This window comes from Hemicordylus capensis, chromosome 1, assembly GCF_027244095.1.
Source record: "Hemicordylus capensis ecotype Gifberg chromosome 1, rHemCap1.1.pri, whole genome shotgun sequence".
Classification (NCBI taxonomy): domain Eukaryota; kingdom Metazoa; phylum Chordata; class Lepidosauria; order Squamata; family Cordylidae; genus Hemicordylus; species Hemicordylus capensis.
In genome coordinates, this window is record NC_069657.1 from 15196968 (window position 1) to 15219105 (window position 22138).

The 22138-nt window shown below is 46.1% G+C and overlaps 1 protein-coding gene across 3 annotated transcripts in view; it reads left to right on the forward strand.

Moving 5' to 3' along the window:
- MTHFD1 (methylenetetrahydrofolate dehydrogenase, cyclohydrolase and formyltetrahydrofolate synthetase 1) overlaps positions 1–22138 on the forward strand; it is a 135309-nt gene that overhangs the window by 21611 nt on the left and 91560 nt on the right. For 2 of the 3 annotated variants that reach the window (XM_053284303.1, XM_053284304.1), the window contains one exon: positions 20432–20516. In XM_053284303.1, coding sequence (XP_053140278.1) covers positions 20432–20516 — 85 coding nt within the window. Of the gene's footprint in view, positions 1–10757; positions 11075–20431; positions 20517–22138 lie in introns of those variants that run through there. The other variant, XM_053284305.1, reaches the window with a different exon arrangement.

Below are 22138 nucleotides of genomic sequence, written 5' to 3' on the forward strand. Positions count from 1 at the left end.
TCGTGAAAAATATTAGGGGGTGGGGGAAGTGAGGGTGGGGGGATCTCCAGAAATAGTTATCAGGTTTCTCTTTGGACTGCCGCTTGGGTGTTGGCTGCAATCTTATTTTATGTGTCTGTTTGTAAATTGCAAAATTCTACTTAAATACACCCGAGACACTGACCCCGGGGCACTTTTACATGAGAATCTCCTATGTGGGGTGTACCACGATTTCATATAGATGGAATGGAGCTGCTCGTCACAGCGTGTTGATGAGGATCTAGCCCAGGCCTGCACAACATAAGGCCCCCAGGGGCTGGATCTGGCCCACGGGGTCATCTTTGCTGGCTCCCAGGTAGGAATATCCGGCCTGTGGAGAACTCTTGGCCTGCCCTGATAACAATCAGCTGTAGCTTGATGCAGTTGGCTACTTGAGATCAGATGGCTAGGGATGTGCATGGAATTGGGTGGGGGCGATTCGAAGGTTGGGGGAGTGTCAGACTTTAAGGGCAGGGGAGGGTGCACTTACTCCTCTCTCTGCTTTTCCTCCGCCAGCGCTCGGTTTTTGTAAAGTCCTTCGGGGTGGCGCCCTGTCCCCTCTTTGGCCGGAAGTACCTGGTGCATGCGCACGTTGGGCGATCTCATGTTATGATCAACACTTGTATCATCTGTCTTACACAGACGATACAACACAGATACAGTTATTCATATCATGCTATGTTGAATGCAGATACAGCAGTACATTTCTTATCTGTATCCTACATTTCAGGGGGCCTTGCCCAGATTTGCTTTTAAAATGAGCACAGGTACAGTCTTTCACAGGGACTTATTCATACATTATATTCAGCACTTGTGCAACAAGTGTACACTGGAAACAGATTTATTTATTTACTTACTTACTTACATTTATATACCACTCTTTCTTGTGTGGGACTGTTAATCTTAATGGCCCCTATGCATACACTCTAAGTACTTGTAGTTGGAGCCAGTGTTCCCTCTAACTTTTTTCATCTGTGCGCATAATGAGTTTTGTTCTGGGCGGCAGTATCAAGGCAGTGTGTGTGCACGTGCATTGAGAATGGGGTCTTCCTGATTCAGCTTGAGCTGGATCTCAAATCAACTGAGCAGACATCAAAAAACTTGTGTGCGCTCGCACATGCGCACACCTTAGAGGGAACACTGGTTGGAGCACATGTGTAGGGGCCATTTAGTGAACAGCCCCCCCCATCATGCGCACACACATACACACACAATAAAGAGACACATGAAGAGGGTATTGGGATGTGTCTGAGTTGTTTTGGTACATCATTAGAGAGGTACCAAAACGATTCAGGAGGCCGCGTTCAAAACGTTTCGCCGAAGAACGAGGCATGCAGATCCTACTCCTCCACCACCCCGCCGCTGTTCTGGTCATGGTGCTGTCCTTCCCAAAATGCTGCAAAAGCTGTGTTGCAGCAGCGACATGCACATAGCCGCTGTGCATGCACTGTGCATACTGCTGCAGCAATGCAGCCGCTCATGGCCTTTTGGGAAAGACAGCACCGTGACCGGAACGACAAGGCAGCGGAGGAGCAGGTAAGGACCTGCGTGCCTTGTTCTTAAACCTCCGCTCTCCGCCCCCCTGCGGCTGCCCGAAACGATTCGGGTACATCCCTAATTGGAATGTCCTCGGAGGACATCTCAATGGGTGCACTCTTGGCATGTCCCCTTCAGAGCTGAATGTGCTGGTGGCTATATTGTTTGAACTGGACCCTTTTCTCTGATTTATTTTTAAACTTATATCCTGCTCTTCCTCCAAAAAGCCCAGAGCAGTGTACATGATTATAGGAACATAGGAAGCTGCCACATACTGAGTCAGACTATTGGTCTGTCAAGCTCAGTATTGTCTTCACAGACTGACAGTGGCTTCTCCAAGGTTGCAGGCCGGAATCTCTCTCAGCCCTGTCTTGGAGATGCCAGTGTGGGAACTTGAAACCTAGATGCTCTTCCCAGAGCGGCTCCATCCCCTGAGGGGGATATCTCGCAGTACTCACACTTCTAGTCTCCCATTCATATGCAACCAGGGCAGACCCTGCTTAGCTAAGGGGACAAGTCATGCTTGCTACCCCAAGACCCGCTCTTGTGTTTATCCTTGCAACAAGTCTAGGTTGAGAGATAGGTGTCTGGCTCAGGGTCACCCAGTGAGTTTCATGGCTGAGTGGGGATTTGAACTCTGTTCTCCCTGGTCCTAGTCTAACACTCTAACCACTGTACCATGCTAGCTGATCCGTAAACAGGAACAGTTGTTCACATGTGTTGAATACAAGTGCAGTAGTACACTTACTAGTTGCATGGTCATTCATACAAAAACATGTACAGTCATACAATATAATGCATAGTGTCTGAACAGTATAAACATGTATATCTGAACACAGGCACAACAAAGTACCTGTGACAATTCTGCAGACGTCCATTCTGAGATGCTGCTCAAAGAAGACTCTAAAATCCCACCAGTTGCTCAGAACGTTGGTGATGCAATAGCCTAAACATGGAACAGACAAATTAATAGTAGAATTAGGGGGCTGATCCCCTGGTTCATATGTAAGCCGGAGATGCTCTTTGCCCTCAGTGGGATCCAGTGGCATTTTGGATAAGAAAGCCACAAGCTCTTGTTTCTCATTCAGAAGTGTCATAGCAATGGCAGGTGACATCAGCTGCAGCCAGTGGTGATGTTGGAAATCCCCTGCTGATTGGGTTGTGGGATTTTGGACTCTTGCTTGCAGCAGCATCTCAGAATGGAGGTCTGTGGAATTGTGAACAGGATGAGAAAAACAAATAAGGAAGCAGGTTTCTTTTCCCTCTGAAAATGCACCTGTTTACAACAGCAGCATTAAGCTTAAAGCTGAAGGAAGTCTTCTTCACTGGGCTAGCTGGTGGAGCTCCTTTCCACTGGAGGTTGTGTTAACGGCTAACACAGGAACATAGGATGCTGCCACATACCATGTCAGACCATTGGTGCAGCTAGCTCAGTATTTTCTGCACAGACTGGCAGTGGCTTCTCCAAGGTTTCAGGCAGGAGCCTCTCTCAGCCCTATCTTGGAGATGCCAGGGAGGGAATTTGAGACCTTCTGCATGCAAGTAGGCAGGTACTCTTCCCAGAGGCGAATACCTTACAGTGCTCACATGTAGTCTCCCATTCAAAAGCAAACAGGGGTAGGCCCTGCTTATCAAAGGGGACAATTCATGCTTGCTACCACAAGACCGGCCTTCAGAAGGGGGCTTTTTAAATACATGTCCATAGATGGTTAATAACCAGAATCTCAATTCCTCATGTTCACAAGCAGTAATGCATCTGACTATCAGTTTCTGGTAACTTAACAATGCAGGGCAGGGTTCTAGTGGAGGGAGGACACGCAGGGACGGAGCCCCGGTACTTTTCGGCTTCTCTGGCTGTTGGGGTGGGCATGGCCATGGGGGCTGTCACAGAGAGCACCTTCTGTACTTCTGAATTTGTAACTACATCACTGGTGCAAAGACAACACCATCATGGGCTGTGGCTTCTCCATAACATTTGGCTGGCCACTGTTGGAACCTTAATAGAGCACCTTCTTCTTCATGAACCCTGACACCTATTAAGATAATTGGGAGAGGTCTAGTTGCGGCTGCCACTTGGTCACTTGGTGGTGACCCAAAACTGGGCCTTCTCTAGGGTTGCCCTGAGGCTCTGGAACACACTCCCAAATAAAAGCAGGATCTCCACATCCCTGGTTGTTTTTTAAATGACTGTTGAAAACACGCCTGTTTTCAACACGGCTTTTAGTTTATGAAGGTGTTAGCTATGCCCCCACAGCGTTACGGTCTCTATAAACTTGATAAGCCTCTCCTCTACTCCCTCCTCCAAGTCATTCGTGAGGCGAATGACCATTTCTAGAGGCAGATGACCATTTCTAGAGGCAAATGACCTTAAAACTAACTTGGCAAAGAGGCAGCTTTTACCGTGGTGATTCTCTTTATTTAGCAGGGGGAGAGTAACTGGCCCTATCCACCCCCAGCACAGGGCCTCCAGTCACAGTTGCTGGTGTCTATTTTATGTTTCTTTTTAGAATGTGAGCCCTTTGGGGACAGGGATCCATCTTATTTATTATTTCTCTGTGTAAATCACCCTAAGCCATTTTTGGAAGGGTGGTATAGAAATCAAATAAATAAATAAATAAATTTAAAAAGCAGTGGTACATATGCTGGTAACCTCCAGGCTTGACTACTGTAATGCATGCTATGTGGGACTCCCTTTGTACGTAGTCCAGAAACTACAATTGGTATAGAATGCGGCAGCCAATCTGGGATGACACGAAGGGACCACATAACACTGGTTTTAAAAGAACTGCACTGGCTGCCAATATGTTCCAGGTGAAATACAAAGTGCTGGTTCTTACCTATAAAGCCCTTGACAGCTTAGGTCCAGGCTATTTAAGAGAGCTCCTCCTTTGTCATAAACCCTGCCGCCTGTTACGATCTTCTGGAGAGGTCCAGTTACGGATGCCATCGGCTTGTTTGGTGGCGACCCATGACTGGGCTTTCTCTATGGCTGCCCCAGGGCTTTGGAATACGCTCCCTAATTTTAAAACCTTGTTTTAATATCTATTTTATTGTTTTTATTGTCATGTATTTTAATCTGTGACTTTTAAATATTCTCAGTTTTGTACATTGCCTAGAGATGTACACATCAGGCGGTATAGAAATATGATAAATAAATAAATAATGTTGAACTGCACAGGGCCCAGGACAGATTGGGAATACTTTGCAGAGTGGATTAGAAGTAGCAGTGGCTGATGAATTTCCAGCCAGTGGAAGTAGGATTGCCATCTTTCAGTGCAGGATCTACTGGAACTGGCTAACTTCCACCAGCTGCCTATTTGTAAGATGTGATCCTCCTCCACCCCTGCTGTTCATAGCTGTGATGTTGTGCAAGTTTGCTCTTCCGACCTCCTACTGCTCACGCATGTAGGGTGCTTGTGTAAGCCATTGTTTGCAGAGGTTAGAGGGCTGCAGTAATAAGGTCCACGCTGGTTCTTGGAAACGGCCTGACACACAGAGGACCTAGCAGATGACGCTTTCCCACCTTTAACTCCATGCCAGCAAAAGCTTTACCTGCTGAGTTTGAGTATGTCAGACTTCTGTTAGAGACTCAGAGCCATTACGAAAGGCAGCAGGCAATTCAGGATAGGGCACGTGAATCTGTATTTGCTTGCTTGCCACTGGATGTGTAGTATAGTACTGCTGCCATTGGTCATGCCCTTCCTGGTGTTTGAGTTGTGTTTTCCCAGTGGTAGGTTCTTAATTCACTCTGATTACTCTTGGAAAAGCCAACCCTGATTGTATGCATCCCTGGGCAACCAACAGTAAAACAACAATATAGGTGTGACTTGGAGGATGGCTCATTTTGCTCTCCCAAGCAAAAATAGTTGGCTTTGCATATCCTTATTGAACTGTCTTCCTTGCTCCCTTATGCCCTCCGTGGATGACTATTTCCAGCACAAAGCATGGATGCAAAAACTAACACTGAGGGGAACTAAAAAACAAACCAGGTTTGGAAAAGAGTGACTGTGCAGTTTTATACCTGGAGTCTTCCAACAGGCACATGACCAAAATAAAATAAAACATTCCACAAGTAAAGCATCTTCCATTATAAGATTGGGAAAGGAAGGCAGCACCTGTCGAATTCTTCCTCTCTTGCTACCGTTAAAAGAATAGGAGTTTTTGGCAAGAAAGAAGTTAGCATCCTAAGGCTGGACCCAAGCGGAATGGCGTGTTGGAGCAGTGGTATTTGCCTGTTCATATGCAATACCAGTTGGGACCATCTTTGAGAGTGTAAACAAGCGTATGGATAAAGGTGATCCAGTTGACGTAGTATATCTGGACTTTCAAAAAGCTTTTGACAAAGTTCCCCACCAAAGGCTCTTGAGTAAACTTAGCAGTCATGGGATAAGGGGACAGGTTCATATGTGGATTGGTAACTGGTTGAAGGACAGGAAACCAAGAGTAGGAATTGGTTCCTGATGACAGTTTTCATGATGGAGGGAAGTAAGAAGTGGGGTACACCAAGAATCTATACTGGGGCCGATGCTCTTCAACTTGTTCATAAATGATCTAAAAGTTGGGGTAAGCAGCAAAGTGGCTAGATTTGCAGATGACATTAAACTATTTAGGGTGGTGGAATCCAAAACAGATTGTGAGGAGCTCCAAAAGGATCTCTCCAAACTGGGGGAGTGGGTGACAAAATGGCAAAGGCGGTTCAGTGTAAGCAAGTGTAAAGTGATACATGTTGGAGCAAAAGACCCCAACTTCATATATACGCTGATGGGATCTGAGTTGTTGGTGACTGGCCAGGAGTGAGAACTTGGGGTCATGGTGGACAGCTTATTGAAAGTGTCGACTCCTTGTGTGTCAGCTGTGAAAAAGGCAAATTCTATGCTAGGGATCATTAGGAGGAAAGAAAAGCTTGTGCCGTTGAGTTGGTGTCGACTCCTAGCAATCCTGTGATTTCCATGTGATTTTCTTTTTAGAATACAGGAGTGGTTTAACAGTGCCTCCTCCCACACAGTATGAGATGATGCCTTTCAACACCTCCCTGTATCGCTGCTGCCCAATGTAGGTGACTACAAATGTATTTATTAGACACAGTCTGGGCAGCACACCAGTGGAGATTTGAACTAACAGCCTCTTGCACTCTAGGCATGCTGCTTCCACACTACGCCACTCAGCTGATGATCATTAGGAAGAGGATTGAAAATAAAAGTGCTAGTATCATCATGCCTTTATACAAATCCATGGTGTGGCCACGTTTGGAGTTCTGTGTAAAGTTCTGGTCACCATTCCTCAAAAAGAACATTGTAGAACTGGAGAAGGTGCAGAAGAGGGCAGCCAAGATGATCAGGGGCCTAGAGCACTTTGCTTATGAGGCAAGGTTGCAGCATCTGGGGCTTTATAATTTAGAAAAATTATGACTGAGGGGAGACATGATAGAGGTCTATAAAATCATGCATGGTGTGGAGAAAGTGGATAGAAATTTTTATCCTTCTCACATAACACTCGAACCAGGGGTCATCCGATGAAACTGATTGCCAATAAATTTAGGACCAACAAAGGGAAGTACTTTTTCACATAATGCATAATCAGCCTATGGAATTATCTGCCAAAAGTTGCGGTGACAGCCACCAGCCTGGATTTCTTTAACAAGGGCTTAGATGAATTCACGGAGGACAGGTCTTTCAGTGGATACATGTCTGAGGGCTGTAGGCCACCTCCAGCCTCAGAGGCAAGATACCGGAGGGAGCAACAGCAGGACAGAGGGCATGCCCTCATATCTTGCCTGTGGGCTTCCCAGAGGCATCTGGTGGGCCACTGTGTGAAACAGGATCCTGGACTAGATGGGCCTTGGGCCTGATCCAGCAGGGCTGTTCTTATGTTCTCTTTTGCTTCCCTGAATTCTGTCACTGCTGTTAGTTTCTCCCCAGTTGGATTCACTTCATTGGGGAAGAATAGAGGAGAAATGTGCACATAGCAATAGAACACTGGGAAGCAAGCGGTGAGGGTTCAGCCCCCCTTACCCACATGTACTTTTATTTGTAGAAAGTAATTGTGCTGTGTTTGTTACTGGCAATGGGTTCCAACATCATTCATTAAGACAGTCCTCTAGACCAGGGATTCTCAACGTTGGGTCCCCAGATGTTATTGGACTTCAACCCCCATAATCCCCAGCCCCAGTGGCCTTTGGTTGAGGATTCTGGGAGCTGAAGTCCAATAACATCTGGGGACCCAACGTTGAGAATCCCTGCTCTAGACCAAGGGTTCCCAACCTTTGGGTCCCCAGATGTTGCTGGACAACAACTCCTATCATCCCCAGCCATAATAAGAGTTGTCATCCAACAACCTCTGGGGTCCTTCCCAAGGTTGGGAACCCCTGGCTTAGACTGTTGGCCTGGTTCAGACAGTGTTTGAATACTTCTGGTGAAAATAGGAGCCCTATCACCTAATGGTGCGCAGTGAGGAAATGCTTGACTAACAAGCAGAAGGTTGCCGGTTTGGATCCCCGCTGGTACTATATCGGGCAGCAGCAATATAGGAAGATTCTGAAAGGCATCATCTCATACTGCGTGGGAGGAGGCAATGGTAAACCCCTCCTACCAAAGAAAACCACAGGGCTCTTTGGGCACCCGTGTAAAAATTGACTTGACGGCACACTTTACCTTTATTCAGACGTTAGGTTGAACACAGGTACAGAAGTATACTTTCCATCTGCACCATGCAGTTGTGGGGCCTGTACAAAGGTTCACTTTAAAAATGTATGCAGGTGCAATATTTCACACAAAGACATGCATGCGTTTATAGACATATGTATACTCATACAAAGTAATGTCTGAATAGGGCTAGGGTGATACACAATACATGGAACAACTGAGTCATGGAATTGTTCAAAGTTTGTAGATCTTTTGTTTTTTATGGGGTGGGCATATCCAGAATCAGGCCAATTGATCCTAGCACGCACACACGCACACACACATGCACGCACACACACACACACACACCGCTAGTGATTCTCATAAAGGTATTTACCAAGTGACCTCTAATAAGCTGAGTTTCTCTCTGTTTCAGATTCTTGTCTCCTCTCTTCCTTTATTGCCCCATTGGCTTAACATTAACTCTGTGGCGCATAACTGATTAACATTTAGAGTTTTGATCCTGAAATTATGCATGTCACAAAATGGTTCACTGTGGAAATCCATGCTTGGCTCTTAAGTGGCTTCTTTATTGGTACCTGGATAAGGATGCTGCTGTTGCTTTCTTCCTTCTTTTCCCCTCTGTGCTTTTTAACTCCCACAAATTGGTTCATAGAGTTGGAAGAGACCCTGGAGGTCTGTTCCATGCAGGAATTTATTACAGCTTCTCTAACAAATAGCCATTGAAAACCTCTAGCGAAGAAGAGTCCACACTGTGTGAGGCAGACTGTTCCACTCTCAAGCAGCTCTTGCGGTTAGGAAATCCTTCCTGATATTTAGCCTGGATCTGTCTCCTTTACATTGGTTTGGCAGCAAGTTTGCTCCTTTTTCTCTGCAACAGTCCAGCCTAATCTTACATGCAGCGTTATTGTTAGAAAAACGGAGAAAGAGAAGAACGCCGTGTGCTGTTCTGAGCCCCTTGGTGGGGTATAAATGAAAATAAATAAGTTGAGCATCAGACTCAAGATGCTCCTTTTTGTTTCCAGCATTACATTACCAGGAATGAATGGATGGATGTCTCTGGACTCACTTCACACATGCATGTTTATTATTTGACAGAGCAGCAACTGATGACTTCAATCTGTAATCTTCTTCTCATGGAGAGGGGCAAGCTCACCTCAACTGGCCCCACCCTGACCATCATGGGGTAAACCTGGTGGTGTGTGTGTGAATCGAGCCCCCCAGTTATGACCCTTTCATTTAAAAAACCAGGCACGAAGAGTCTGACTTTGAGTTTTACATAACATGTAGTTTTGTCCCTATGCTAGTGACAATTTCCACATCCTTTGTCAGTGGATTTAATAAATTAATGATACACTGTGTTAAGAAGTATTTTCTTTTTTCTGTTCTGAAACTACTGACTATTTCCTTGGATGACTTTGGGTTCCAGCGTTATGGGAAAATGGAAATATTCTTCATCTCCATTGTCTCCACGCTGTGCACAACTTTGTAAATTTCTGTCCTGTCCTTCCCTTAGGTGCCTTTTCGCCTAATGAAAAGGCCTCAGACGCCTTTTTCTCATTGGGAGGGTGCTCCAACCTCTCATAATTTTGGTTGGCATCTTCTGTACCTTTTCTAGCTCTACAGTATCCTTTTGAGATGTGGCATGGCCAGCATCCAGACCTGTGCTGATGCACCAGGATTTTCCATTGCCCGACAGACTAGAAGCTATTTTAGCATCTCCCCTTCTTAGAACACAGTTCCATTTCATGTAGTTTTGTTGTTGTTTCAACTTATTATCTATAAAGTCCTTAAGTCCAGGGTATTTAGAGCGCCTCCTTTGTCATGAGCCCTCCTAGCTATTAAGATTATCTGGGGAGGTCGTTACGGCGACCACCAGCTCCTTTGGTGGCTACCCGGGACCGGGCCTTCTCTACTCCGGGGCTCTGGAAAGCACACTCCTTATTAAAATCTGAGTTTCTCCATATCTGGCTGTTTTTTAAAAAAGCTCTTTAAGACACACCTGTTCAGTGTTCCCTATAAGGCGTGTGTGTGTGTGTGTACGCACTCACACATTTTTCACTGTCCACTCAGTTAATTTTAGATCCCGCTCAGGTGGAGTCGGGAAGGCCCCACTCTGAATGCATGTTTGTCCACACTGCCTTGATACTGATTCTCAGAACAAAACTCATTCTGCACACAGATGAAAAAAATTAGAGAAATTAGAAACACTGTGCCTGTTTTCTCAGGCTTTTAATTAATTTTAAAGATTTTATATCATAATTGTTTTAATCACTTTATCCTGTTTTTTATATTGTATTGAACCTGTTTTTTATATTGTATTTTTATATTGTATTGAACTTATGCATACCGCCTAGGGATGCACATGTCATGTGGTATAGAAATATGATAGATAAATAATCGCATTGTGGGAGGCAGTTTCGATGAACTCTCCCTGAACAATTCTGTGGAAGGGGGCAGGACATGCATATCCCTGCTAAGTGGCAATTCTCCTATATTTAGCAGGGGAAGAGCAACTGTCCCAGGACAGCAGGACTCCAGCGGTTGTTGCTGGTGTCTACCTTATGTTTATTTTTAGATTTTGAGCTCTCTGGGAACAGGGGACCATCCAATTCTATTTCTTATTCATTTTCCTATGTAAATGGCTTTGAAAACATTTGTTGAAAGGGGGAATATAAATATCTGTAGTAGTGGGAGTCAGAGGTGCTCTGAGGTAATTTTGGAGCCTGGCCCTAAAGCTTTGTAGCCAGCCCGCCCCCTGCTCAAATTAAGCATTGTCATGCTCTGCTGGGCGATCACACCACCAAGGACAGACTGAAGAGGGTTTGGAGGGCCCCAGGGGCTGTGAAGGCCCCGGACCTTGGCCCCAAAGTCCAGGGGTAAGAGCGCCTCTGATGGTAGTACTCTTGTCCCCACCTCATGTGGTGAGCAGGGCTGGTTGGGGAGGAGAGCTGGTCTTGTGGTAAAGCAAAGTGTGCCGTCGAGTCAGTGTTGATCCCTTGCGCCCACAGAGCTCTGGGGGGAGAGGAGAGCTGGTCTTGTGGTAGCAAGCATGACCTGCCCCCATAGCTAAGCAGGGTCTGCCCTGGTTGCATCTGAATGGGAGACTAGAAATGTGAGCACTGGAAGAGATTCCCCTCAGGGGATGAAGCCGCTCTGGGAAGAGCAAAAGGTTTCAAGTTCCCTCCCTGGCTTCTCCAAGATAGGGCTGAGAGAGATTCCTGCCTGCAGCCTTGGAGAAGCCGCTGCCAGTCTGTGAAGACAATCCTGAGCTAGATAGACCAATGGTCTGACTCAGTATATGGCAGCTTCCTATGTTCCTATGTTTTCTTTGGTAGAATACAGGAGGGGTTTACTATTGCCATCTCCCGTGCAGTATGAGATGATGCCTTTCAGCATCTTCCTATATCTTTGCTGCCTAATATAGGTGTTTCCCATAGTCTGGAAAACATACTAGTGGGGATTCGAACCAGCAACCTCTGGCTTGCTAGTCAAGTCATTTCCCCGCTGTGCCATTAGGTGGCTGGTCTTGAATTAGCAAGCATGAATCATCCCTTTTGCTAAGCAGCTTCCTATGTATATTTAGAATGAGCTCACTGAAAAGTTTTATTTTCAGACTATTTCTTTTGTGCTAGCGGTTCTTTGGAGTCGCAAGTTCTGGCCTCCTCGACTCATGTGCCCTCAATTAAACGGTGCCTCATGATGCAAGCTCTTCAGCTTTCCTTTCCATTTGGCAGTTGTTAATTTGGTTTCCTTTGCCCAGGAATTTGACCTTGCTTTGCAACCAGTTCTTGCAAATAAATTTGCAATGGTATGTTTCTGAAAAGACTGGAATACACTTTAGCGACTGTGATGGTGTAATGATAGCATTGACCTTGGACTGAAAAAATCCAGGTTCCAATTAATTTATACCTTGCCTTCCAGCCATGATTGGCTCCCAAAGCAACTTATAATTAAACATCCACCAGAAGGTACCATGTAAGAAACTGGGGTGGTTTGCTTATCTGTGTTCCAGCTTCATTTCTTCTTCCTTGTGTACTGAGTTGCTGGAGAGGATGATGGTGAGCATCTCAGGTGATAGTCCTCGCTCTTGCCTCTAGTTTTCCAGCTGTTGTTGACTGCTAGTTGCTTGGCCTTATGGCAGTGTTCTTCATTGTAAGGCCTGGGGGGCCAGTGGCAGCCCCAATCAACCCTAAGTGTGACTCCCCCACACTAATAGTTTCTTGGGCCCATGTGATGGACCAATGGGTTTCTCTATGCTTTCCTTGGATCTACGCTCAGTAGCGAGACCGCTCTGATCCCAATTTAGGAGCATGCAGCTCCTAAAAGGTAGACTGCCACCAGTTGGAGACTAATCTAAAGTCACTGGCCAGACTCGGACATGGCTTCAACAGCCCTAGAACTGTACAGCTTTGGACTTACTGACACTGTACAGCAAGAGTCCACACAACCCAGCTCTAGTAAACATTATATTAGTCTAAAAACAATTGGGGGGCGGGGAGTGGGAGTAAAAAAAGGCACACAGGAATTTGGAAGAAAATACAAAACCATTAAACAACTAACTAAAACTAGTTTTACCTCAGTTCAATAAGTAGGGTGGGTCCTGGCTGAGAGAGCATTAATCTCTACAGCGCCTCCCTTCTGGACACCAGTAGAAGGTGGTGACATGGTGACCAGTTAGCTGGTAACCAGTGACTCATGACTGGTGACAAAATGACTGGGGGTCTTGGCCCCCATTCAATAGTGATTAAAGAGGGGAAAGGCTTTCCCACTCTTCCAGAGACAGACGGGATCCAGTGAAAAGAGCCAGCATGCATCTGATGTAACGCTGGACTTAGTCCAATCCAAGATTGAAGTTTTCCCTCCAAACTGGAGCTTCCTCCTCTTTGATGGATCTAAACTCATATGTCTTAAGGGAGGTCTGGTTTGAGCTGGCTACCTATTGTGAAACAAGGATTAAGACTATACCTTGATAGTTGAGTGCGGAGCCATCTGGGTGAGGTGATATAAAAGTCTATTTAATACATACATAAAAGGGAGGAATGTCCCCCATTCATGGCACCATTCATAGGACAGAGTGGAAGTATCAAGGCATTCTTGAGTTAAGATGGAGATCTGCATTTCATCACAGCCTGCATGAAGCATTGGCCAAAGCTGAATACTCTGCATAGACCCCCACTGGCAGCATGCAGAGATGATGGTTCTCCCCGAGCAGTGCTGCTCTTTGCCCAGTGCACGGCAGGGGGGATCCTTTAATGGAAACGGAGCCTGCTTGAGCCACTGCACCATTTTGGAAGGCGTGCATAGAGTGCAGCCTTCCAAGATGAGCATTTAAGAGAGGGCTTGACTCTCCTAAAGGACCCTCTCAGCGCAGAGAAAAGTGCAGTACTGTGCGAAGGTCAGCAGGGTGGGAAATGCTCTCACATTGGAGGGTGTCTTCCCCCCGCCCCAAGTAGCCTTACTTGAAAAACAGTGAAGATCATTCCATTGGTTTATCACTTCCATTCCAAAAGTGCACTCTGACGTTTAACAAACTGGGCAGCGCAGGTGACCTTTCTCAGGAGGGATCCAGCAGATGCTGTGGCCTGGTGAAACACTAAGAAGATGGTGTTGAACCATTGCTGAGTGTGATGGTTTGGGGGGAGGGTCTCTTAGATATTTGCCTGCCTCTCTTGCCCTTCCCCAAACTTTCCAACTGCTGGAAAATCCCTTATTTGGCCATAAAACCCACTGGATGATCTTCTGCCAGTCACTTTGTCCTGCCTCACAGGCTGGTTGTGAAGACAAAAGAGGACAAACCCCCATGTATTTAGGAACATAGGAAGCTGCCATATACTGAGTTAGACCATTGGTCTATCTAGCTCAGTATTGTCTTCACAGACTGGCAGCAGCTTCTCCAAGACTGCAGGCAGGAATCTCTTTCAGCCCTATCTTGGAAAAGCCAGGGAGGGAAAATCACCATTTTAAAAAGTGGCGGTTCTCTTCATATTCAAATGAGAGCCAGCGTGGTGTAGTGGTTAGAGTGCTGGACTAGGACTAGGGAGACCCGAGTTCAAATTCCGCTTCAGCCATGAAACTAGCTGGGTGACTCTGGGCCAGTCACTTCTCTCTCAGCCTAACCTACTTCACAGGGTTGTTGTGAAAGAGAAACTCAAGTATGTAGTACGCTGCTCTGGAGGAAGAGCGGGATATAAATGGAAAAATAACAACAACAACAACAATAATAATTAATGACGATAGCTATAATAACCAACAGTATTGATGATAAAATTCAGCCATCCCAGGTCCTTGGGAAGGACTCGATGTCTGGATAAAACAAACCAGTCAATAACACCTGACTGTGTAAACAAGAAATAACAATGTTTAGCAGTGGGAGCATAACTGGCCCTTTCCAACCCCAGAACAGCATTTCTTCAGTGGTTGTTGCTGGTTCCCACCTTTATGCTTTGTTTTTGAATGTTAGCCCTTTTGGGACAGGAAACCACCCTTTTCTTAACTCTTTTTTCCATGTTGTCCACTTTGCAAACTTTTCCACTGAAAAACAGCAGTGTATCAGTAATAATAACATTCACCGCTCCAAGCTCCTTAGAGGAGGGATGAAAGGAAAATGTAAAAATAAGTGAATAAATTGGTGTTAATAATATTTAATCTGTAACCTGTTCAATGTCTCCTCAAAGCAAAAGTTGGTTTATTGACTTAGACTGGCAACCTTGAACTTGCAGGAAGTCACAGAGCAAGTCTGGCCAATACAGGCCCCACTCCCATCCACACACAATTAGGGTGCGTTTCAGGAGCTACTCCATGGATGTCCCAATGCCCTCACAGCACATGCCTTTATTGCATGGGGTGGGGGGAGCTGTGGATCTGAATGGCTCTTTTACACATGCTCCAAATATTTGTTTGAAGATGTGTTTGGAGAGTGTGTAGAGGGGCTGTTTAGATGAACATCGCTTATATTTGATAAAGAGGTGTGCCAGGAGGGCATCAGGACATCCATGGAGCATCTCTTGATGGGCACATTCTCAGTGCATCCACTGCCTAATTATATGGGCAGGGACTGTATGGTCCAAATTGGCCCACATATAGACGCTCTTCACACGATTAGTGTGAAGCGCCAGGAGGGTTCGTGCAAAGAGAGCAGGCTTAGCTCGCTCTCCCCACACATGAGGAGTTGCTCGTTGCTGGGAGGCCAGCTTGGCCACCCAGACAAGCAACTGCTCTGGTTGGGAGCCCCCTGGGCCCGGCCACAGCTCCATCAGGAGCTTCGGAGATTGAGGAAACGGGAGCGCCAAACCCCAGGAATGCACCACACAGGTGTGCGGTACCTTCCTAGGGTCCCCCCTTCCCCCCCCCACCCTGAGTGTGCCAGCTGCGGCTGCAATCAGCCATGCCTGACACACGAGTAGAAAAACAAGGTTAACAGAGCACTTGCTCCATTAGCCTCGTTTATGAGGAGGGGTTGTCAGGTGGGCTAGCCACCGTGGAACTACTGGGCTGGCCCACGAGCCCTGTGGTTCTGACGGTCACTGAAAACTGGGCTGGGCTCCCCTAGCCCGGTTTGCATTGATCGTCAGAATAGCTTCACAATCTCTCTTCCTTCCCCTTCCTGATCTCTTCGGCTCCAACACGATAATTAGGGTACATTGTGAGGGTAAGAATAGCATGCCTTGCAACTCTTGTAAATAGCTTTTATAAGCAGCTGAGGCCCACACATTGAAAAGCCTGTTGGTATTATGGAGCAAAGTGGAGGAGCAGAGGGTGACTTGGCCAATCAAATCCATTCCAGCATATTAAGGGAAAGTACCAAGAAAAGTAGAGAAAATCCAAACACTCCAGACAAGTACAGAAAGTCTTTAGACTTAGGACGCAACTGGTTCCTGAGGAGTGTCTTGTCCAAACATCTTCCCTCAGAACCTCTTTCCCATAGGAAACAATATTATAAATGGTTTGTTTCCTGAACCAAGGCTGGATACCCAATGTTTTTTTCTCTCTCTCCAGCTGGTGGTGTGTCACAGCAGAGAAGTTGATGGTAGAGAAGCAGAAGTTGCTCTCTCTGGCCACCTGCTCTCTTCCTGGTTCTTTCTCACTTTTCCATGGAAGAAACTGAGTAGATTGGTCTCTGGGGCAACCCGGAGAGACCATATTATGCATGTTTTAAAACCGTTGCACTGGCTGACAATGTGTTTCCGGGCAGAATACAAAGTGCTGGTTATTACCTTTAAAGCCTTGAATGGCTTGGCTACCTTAGAGAACGCCTTCTTCTGTATGAACCCCATCGCACATGGAGGTCATCTGGAGAGGTCCGTCTCCAGTTACCACCGGAACGTCTGGTGGCGACTCGGAACTGGGCCGTCTCTGTAGCTGCTCCTGGCCTATGGAATGCACTCCCGGCAGATATCTGCAGTTTAGGCTCACCGTTGCCCTTCAAAGGGAAACCTAAAGAGTAAAGACTTACTTGTTTGGCCTGGCCTTCCAAGGTTTTAAAATTGTTTTTAAGTATTTTTAATTGGTTTTAAATTGTGTTGAAATTGTTTTTTATATTGTTTTAATTAGTGTGTGTGTGTGTGTATATATATATATAAATAATAAATAACTAGCTGAACCAGTGCACAGCATCTGCGCCACTAGTCTCTCCTCGCCGCTTCCACCCCAGTCCCTGTCATTTTCACCCTCTGGCTGCCTCCTCCGCCGTTCTCCCCCAGCCCCCATGCCCGCCATAACAGCCCCAGTTGCTGTGCCAGCCTTCTCCCAGCCATTTTCGGGAGCCCGCTGCCGCCGCCCGCCCAACCAGACTCCTCTCGGAGGTGCGGCTCAGCCTCCCACTGCCTCCTCTCCTCTCGCCACCCTCTCTAGCCACCCTCAGCCACTGGAGTGGCACCCCCTCGTCCTCGGGCTCCCCCTCCGGGCTCCTCCAACCCCCAACCGAAATTTCCCTCAGTCCCGAACTCTCGCAGCGTGTCACCAGAGTTCCGCCGCCAAATCCTGGGCACACATGCTGGCTAAGAGAATTAAATATAGAGATAGTTGGCCTCTATCACCTCCTTCTCCTGAGCAGCGATTAGGCAGGGAAGAAAGAGGGTGGGCAAGAAGCAGTGGGTGGGCAGGAAATGGGTCGTGCTCTTTCCCGCTTGCTGCCATAGCACAGCAGGTGAGCCTGGGGGAGGAGCAGCAGTGGCGGCGGCAGGGGGAGCCGCTTGGATGGGCCAGTCGGATTCTGCAGCAATTGCCACCAGGTCACACGGTCACAATGTCTGCCTGAGCTGCCATTCCCATCCTGCAGGGCCCCAAAAAGTTAAAACAAGGTGGCCGTTTGCGAACCTCTTAAATACCATTTGTCTTCACTCACAACATCTTTAGTCAAGGGCTGCCTGTGATATCTTTATGACAAAAGTGGGCAAACCTGGCCCACGATTGATTGTGGCTGGGGATGGTGGGAGTTGTAGGTCAGCAACAACTGGAGGGCCAAGTTTGCCCACCCCTACTTTATGAGGACCAATCCAAAAGACGCAAAATCTTATCCAAGTTTTCATCTTCTCCAAAACTTTTTTTAATCAGACTGGTTCTTTTTTGTACTTTGAAATAAAAGTAGACAACAGTTCTTGTTCAGGAAAAAGATCTGTAAACTGCTGTGATAAAGGTTAGGTAAAGGAGGCATCTATGTGGATGTGATTTGGTGAAATATTAACTGACATCAAGGACAGATGTCTTTTACAACTTGGCTCTTTTTTTTTTTTTTAATTGCCAAGTGAAATGCACTAAAAACTGAGAAATAAAACTTGGGCTTAGTTGTTGATGGTACTGGTTCACATCCAAATTCAGGAATAATTTCTGGTTCTGCGGACATAAATGTAATATGTGAATTGGTAACATACTGACTTAAACTTGGTTGGGGGAAAGCAATTTAAACTTTTAGGTGCAGTGTGGAGTGATGGTTTGTTTTGTTCTTTTAAGGAGCCAGCACTATAGTTATAAATGCACACCCTCCATGGGGCTGTATAAAAAGATCTGAATATTTCCAGGACATCCGTTTCAGATCTCTGCTCTTTTTCCTAATCTGTTGATGGACTTGTGATACCTTGAGTGTGTGTTCACATTTTCAGGTCTGCCCTCTTGCATCTGTTGCACACTGTCAATATCCACAAGTTGAAAATGGGTTGACCTTTTCCCTTAAAAAATTAAAAATATTTTTTTTGTCTACAGTTGCACCTTTTGTTCACTAGATGGCACAATAATGTGATCTCTTCCCCCCACCCCCCATGTTGTGCAGGTGAAAATGACTGTAATAGGAATTGGCTGCTCCATTGGCTTTTTGCCTTCTTCACTCAGGGCTGTTCATTAAATCTTTTTAACTTTAAATGAACTGTGGATGTGCCAGGTTCCATCTTTCTAACTTGTATGAGCAGTGGTTAAATATTTGGATATGCAAGAAGCAGTTATTCAGGCCTGGGATCTGTGTGCAATATATTGAATGAATCATAACTTTCTCTCTATTTTGGCATATTTTCACTGGCCAACATCCTGATTAACGCTGCATGGGTGCAGCCAAAAGGAGTTCATGTGCAGATGATGTACTCCTGCTTACGAAGCGTGGGTGCTCATGAGTAGGGGATGATTTTTGTTGTTGTTGACCCCCCCTTCCTCCAGAAGTGCTGTGTAGGGATGTGCACGGAACCGGTGGTTCCGCTGGTTCAATGGTGGGGGGTGTCTAGCTTTAAGAGTGGGGGAGGGTGCACTTAACCCTCCCACCACTTTCCCCCTGACGATGTCCATTTTTTGTGCCGTTTTTTGTGCGTCATATCCGGGCAATAGGACTGCAGGGAGGTACGCTGCCACCCCGATGGGCTTTTTAAAAAAATGGATGCTGGCAAGGGGAAAGCGGGGGGGAGGGGTAAGTGCACCCTCCCCCGCTCTTAAAGCAGCACCTCTGCTGCCTTCGAGCCTCCCTGTTGCAGTTCTGTGCACATCCCTAGTGCTGTGTCGTTATTGTTTAACACATTTTTATACTGCCCCATATGCAAGTCCCTGGGTGGTTCACAATATAAAAACACAACAATTAAAACATTAACACAATTAAAGCAGTTTAAAATACAGATAAAAACTCCAAAATGTAAAACTTTAAAACTATAGACTAAAAGCCTGTCTAAAAGTGTATGTTTTCAGGCCCTCCTTACAAATATCCAGAGAAAGGGAAGATCTAATTTTGTTAGGAAGTGCATTGCAGGCTCTTTTATGTCCCTGTTGTGCAGGGACAGGCAGGATTGTGCATCCCTCAGGGACATAATTGCCAGAGCACTTCCGAGGAAGGGGAGATTGGTGAAGGTCCCGCTCCGTACAGCCCAAGCATGTGAGTACCCGTGCCTCAGAAGTGGGAGAGCATTTCCTGCATGCATGTTGCTGTACATATGCAGCGTTAATGAGTATGTTAATTGAGCTACCCCAAGCAGTAGTGTACTGGAGGGGTGGGCTACAAGTATTTTAAATTAATAAAACAAATGTCCACTATTTCTACTGCTGAGTAAGGCTACTAAATGCTTTTCAAAAGTCTTCGTTTTGTTTATAAAATGATTTAGCTGGGGGCGGGGCGGGGTACGGAGGACACTGACCTTGCTCTAAATGTTTCTAAAAAGCACCCTTTGAAATGAATTCAGTTTTGGGGTGGGGAAAATTTTATTTACATGTTTCATATAAAACAGTGTGATTTTCCCTGCCCTGAGCAAGTCTGACTGCACTGAAGGTATCTTGAAAACTTTTTAAAAACTATAATTGGAACTTAACGTCCCAGAATCTGCAGTTCTACTATGAAATTGAGTGGCTTAATCAGAATATAAAATCTCAAAATGACTTGACAACTTTGTATATTTGTTTATTTATTTAGCATATTTGTATACCGCCCACTACTGAAGTGTCTAGGTGGTTTACAACATATGCTGGACATACATTGTGTGTTGAATAACCTTTGCTACCTACTCATTACCTTGATGTATGACATATATTATGGAGGGAGTCAAGAGTATTCTTGAGCATATGTAGAATGCTTTACCTCACTGCTGAGTAAAGATAGCCTACCCTTGCATCTGTGGTGGATATTCCAGGGATGTGGGTTCCAAACATGTTCGAGTGCTGGCACCTCTCCATAGAAACTCCACTTGTCCTTCATGGCTCAGCACCTTTCTTTAATCTGCTTCTGGTTTTGTGATTAACATATGCTTTCCCTCTTCTCCCCATATGTCTTCTAGGCAAGTAAGACAGAGACTGAAAGATCAAGTGGCAGAGATGAAGCAGAGAGCCCCTGGTTTCAGGCCAGGCCTTGCAATTTTGCAGGTATTATCAATAGCTTTTGTTGTTGTTGTTGTTTTACATTCTCGGCAGCTGGATGTATGTGGACATATGAAGCTGCCTGATACTGAGTCAGACCCTTAGTCGGTCTAGCTCAGTATTGTCAACTCGTAGCAGGCAGTGGCTCTCTGGGGTTTCAGATGGGTCCCTTCCCAGCTGTGCTGGAGATGCTGCCGGGGATTGAACCTGAGACCTAATGGACACAGAGTAGATGCTCTGCTGTTTAGCTACAGAGTCCCCCACCAAGCACATTATGAACATAGGAAGCTGCCTTATACTGAGTCAGACCCTTGGTCCATCTAACGTAGTATTGTCTACACTGACTGGCAGTAGCTCTCCCAGGTTTCAGGCAGGAGTCTTTCCCAGCCCTTCCTGGAGATGCTGCCAGAGATTGAACCTGGGTCCTTGTGGATGCAAAGCAGATGCTCTTTCCCTGAGCTATGGCCCCTCTCTAGTGGCTCACGAGCTCTGAAATAAGAGTTCTTTCTCTGCTTGCACTAAGGTAGGAACTGAATGCCAGCCCAGCAGCTGTCATTCATGTAAACTGGGATTTGCTTTTGTGTCATGGCTGCCACACAGAGTCCTGCTTGTGCAGAAGTGATTTCTTCTCTCTTATGAGAGCAACCGCTCCCTCGCGCACAGTTTATTTGCCTTACCTGTGCAAAGCATTTCCCCTAATAGATGAGTGGGGAAGGCACCAGCCATACAAAGGAGAAGACCTATTGGCTTCTTGCTCTGTGTCTGTGTCTGGGATCGCCAGCTTCTGCATTCCATAATAAAGCTGGCGCCATTTAGCTTTTGGCCCACAATTATGGATCTGTGTGCTCGGGCATGGAACCTGAATTGCATAGGAGGGTGTAATTTATAAATGTAACCTCCAAAAAAAGGGAGAAATACTACAAAGCATGGAATGTTTCTGGAGCTTTGTGTTCCAGTGCCTTCCAACTCCAGCCACTTCTCTGCACAGCAACCCTGGGGAGGAGACGGTTAGCAGGGAGAAGCAGCCAGTGAGATGAAAGATGCTTAACGCATCCCTTGCCCACTGCTTTCCCCCTACAATTCTACCCCCTACCAGAAATTCTAAACTCGTGTTTCTCAACTTGAGAATTGTTGAAAAACTCTTTTAAGTTTTTATTCTGGTGTTTAGATTCTCTTTCCATTCTAGATTCTTTCTTTAAAAATTCAGCGCAAGTTTTGAGGCACTAGCTAACATCCGGAGCAAGGATACACCAGTGCAACAAGAGAACAGCCTAACAGAATTTCCCAACTAGCTGCACCAGTGCAGTAGCAATTTTTATGCCCCCCACTCTGCAGGAAGCCCTCTGTGCCACTTGGAAATCTGTCCCCGAGATCTGCACAACTGTCACGGACATATTTTGGGGGTGGCACAAAGGGCTTCCCACGCTGTGTGTGTAAAAAAAAAAAATTGCTGGTGCAGTTAGTTGGGAAATCCTGTTAGGCTGCTCTCTTGTTGCACTGTTGTATCCTTGCTTTGTATGTTAGCCTTTTGTCTTTTTCTGCTTTCAGAGAATGGAGGGTGTCTGTCTGATGCTACTGTGGTGCTAATGTTGGGCAATGCATAGAGGGGAGGCTGCCTGGGAGCCTCA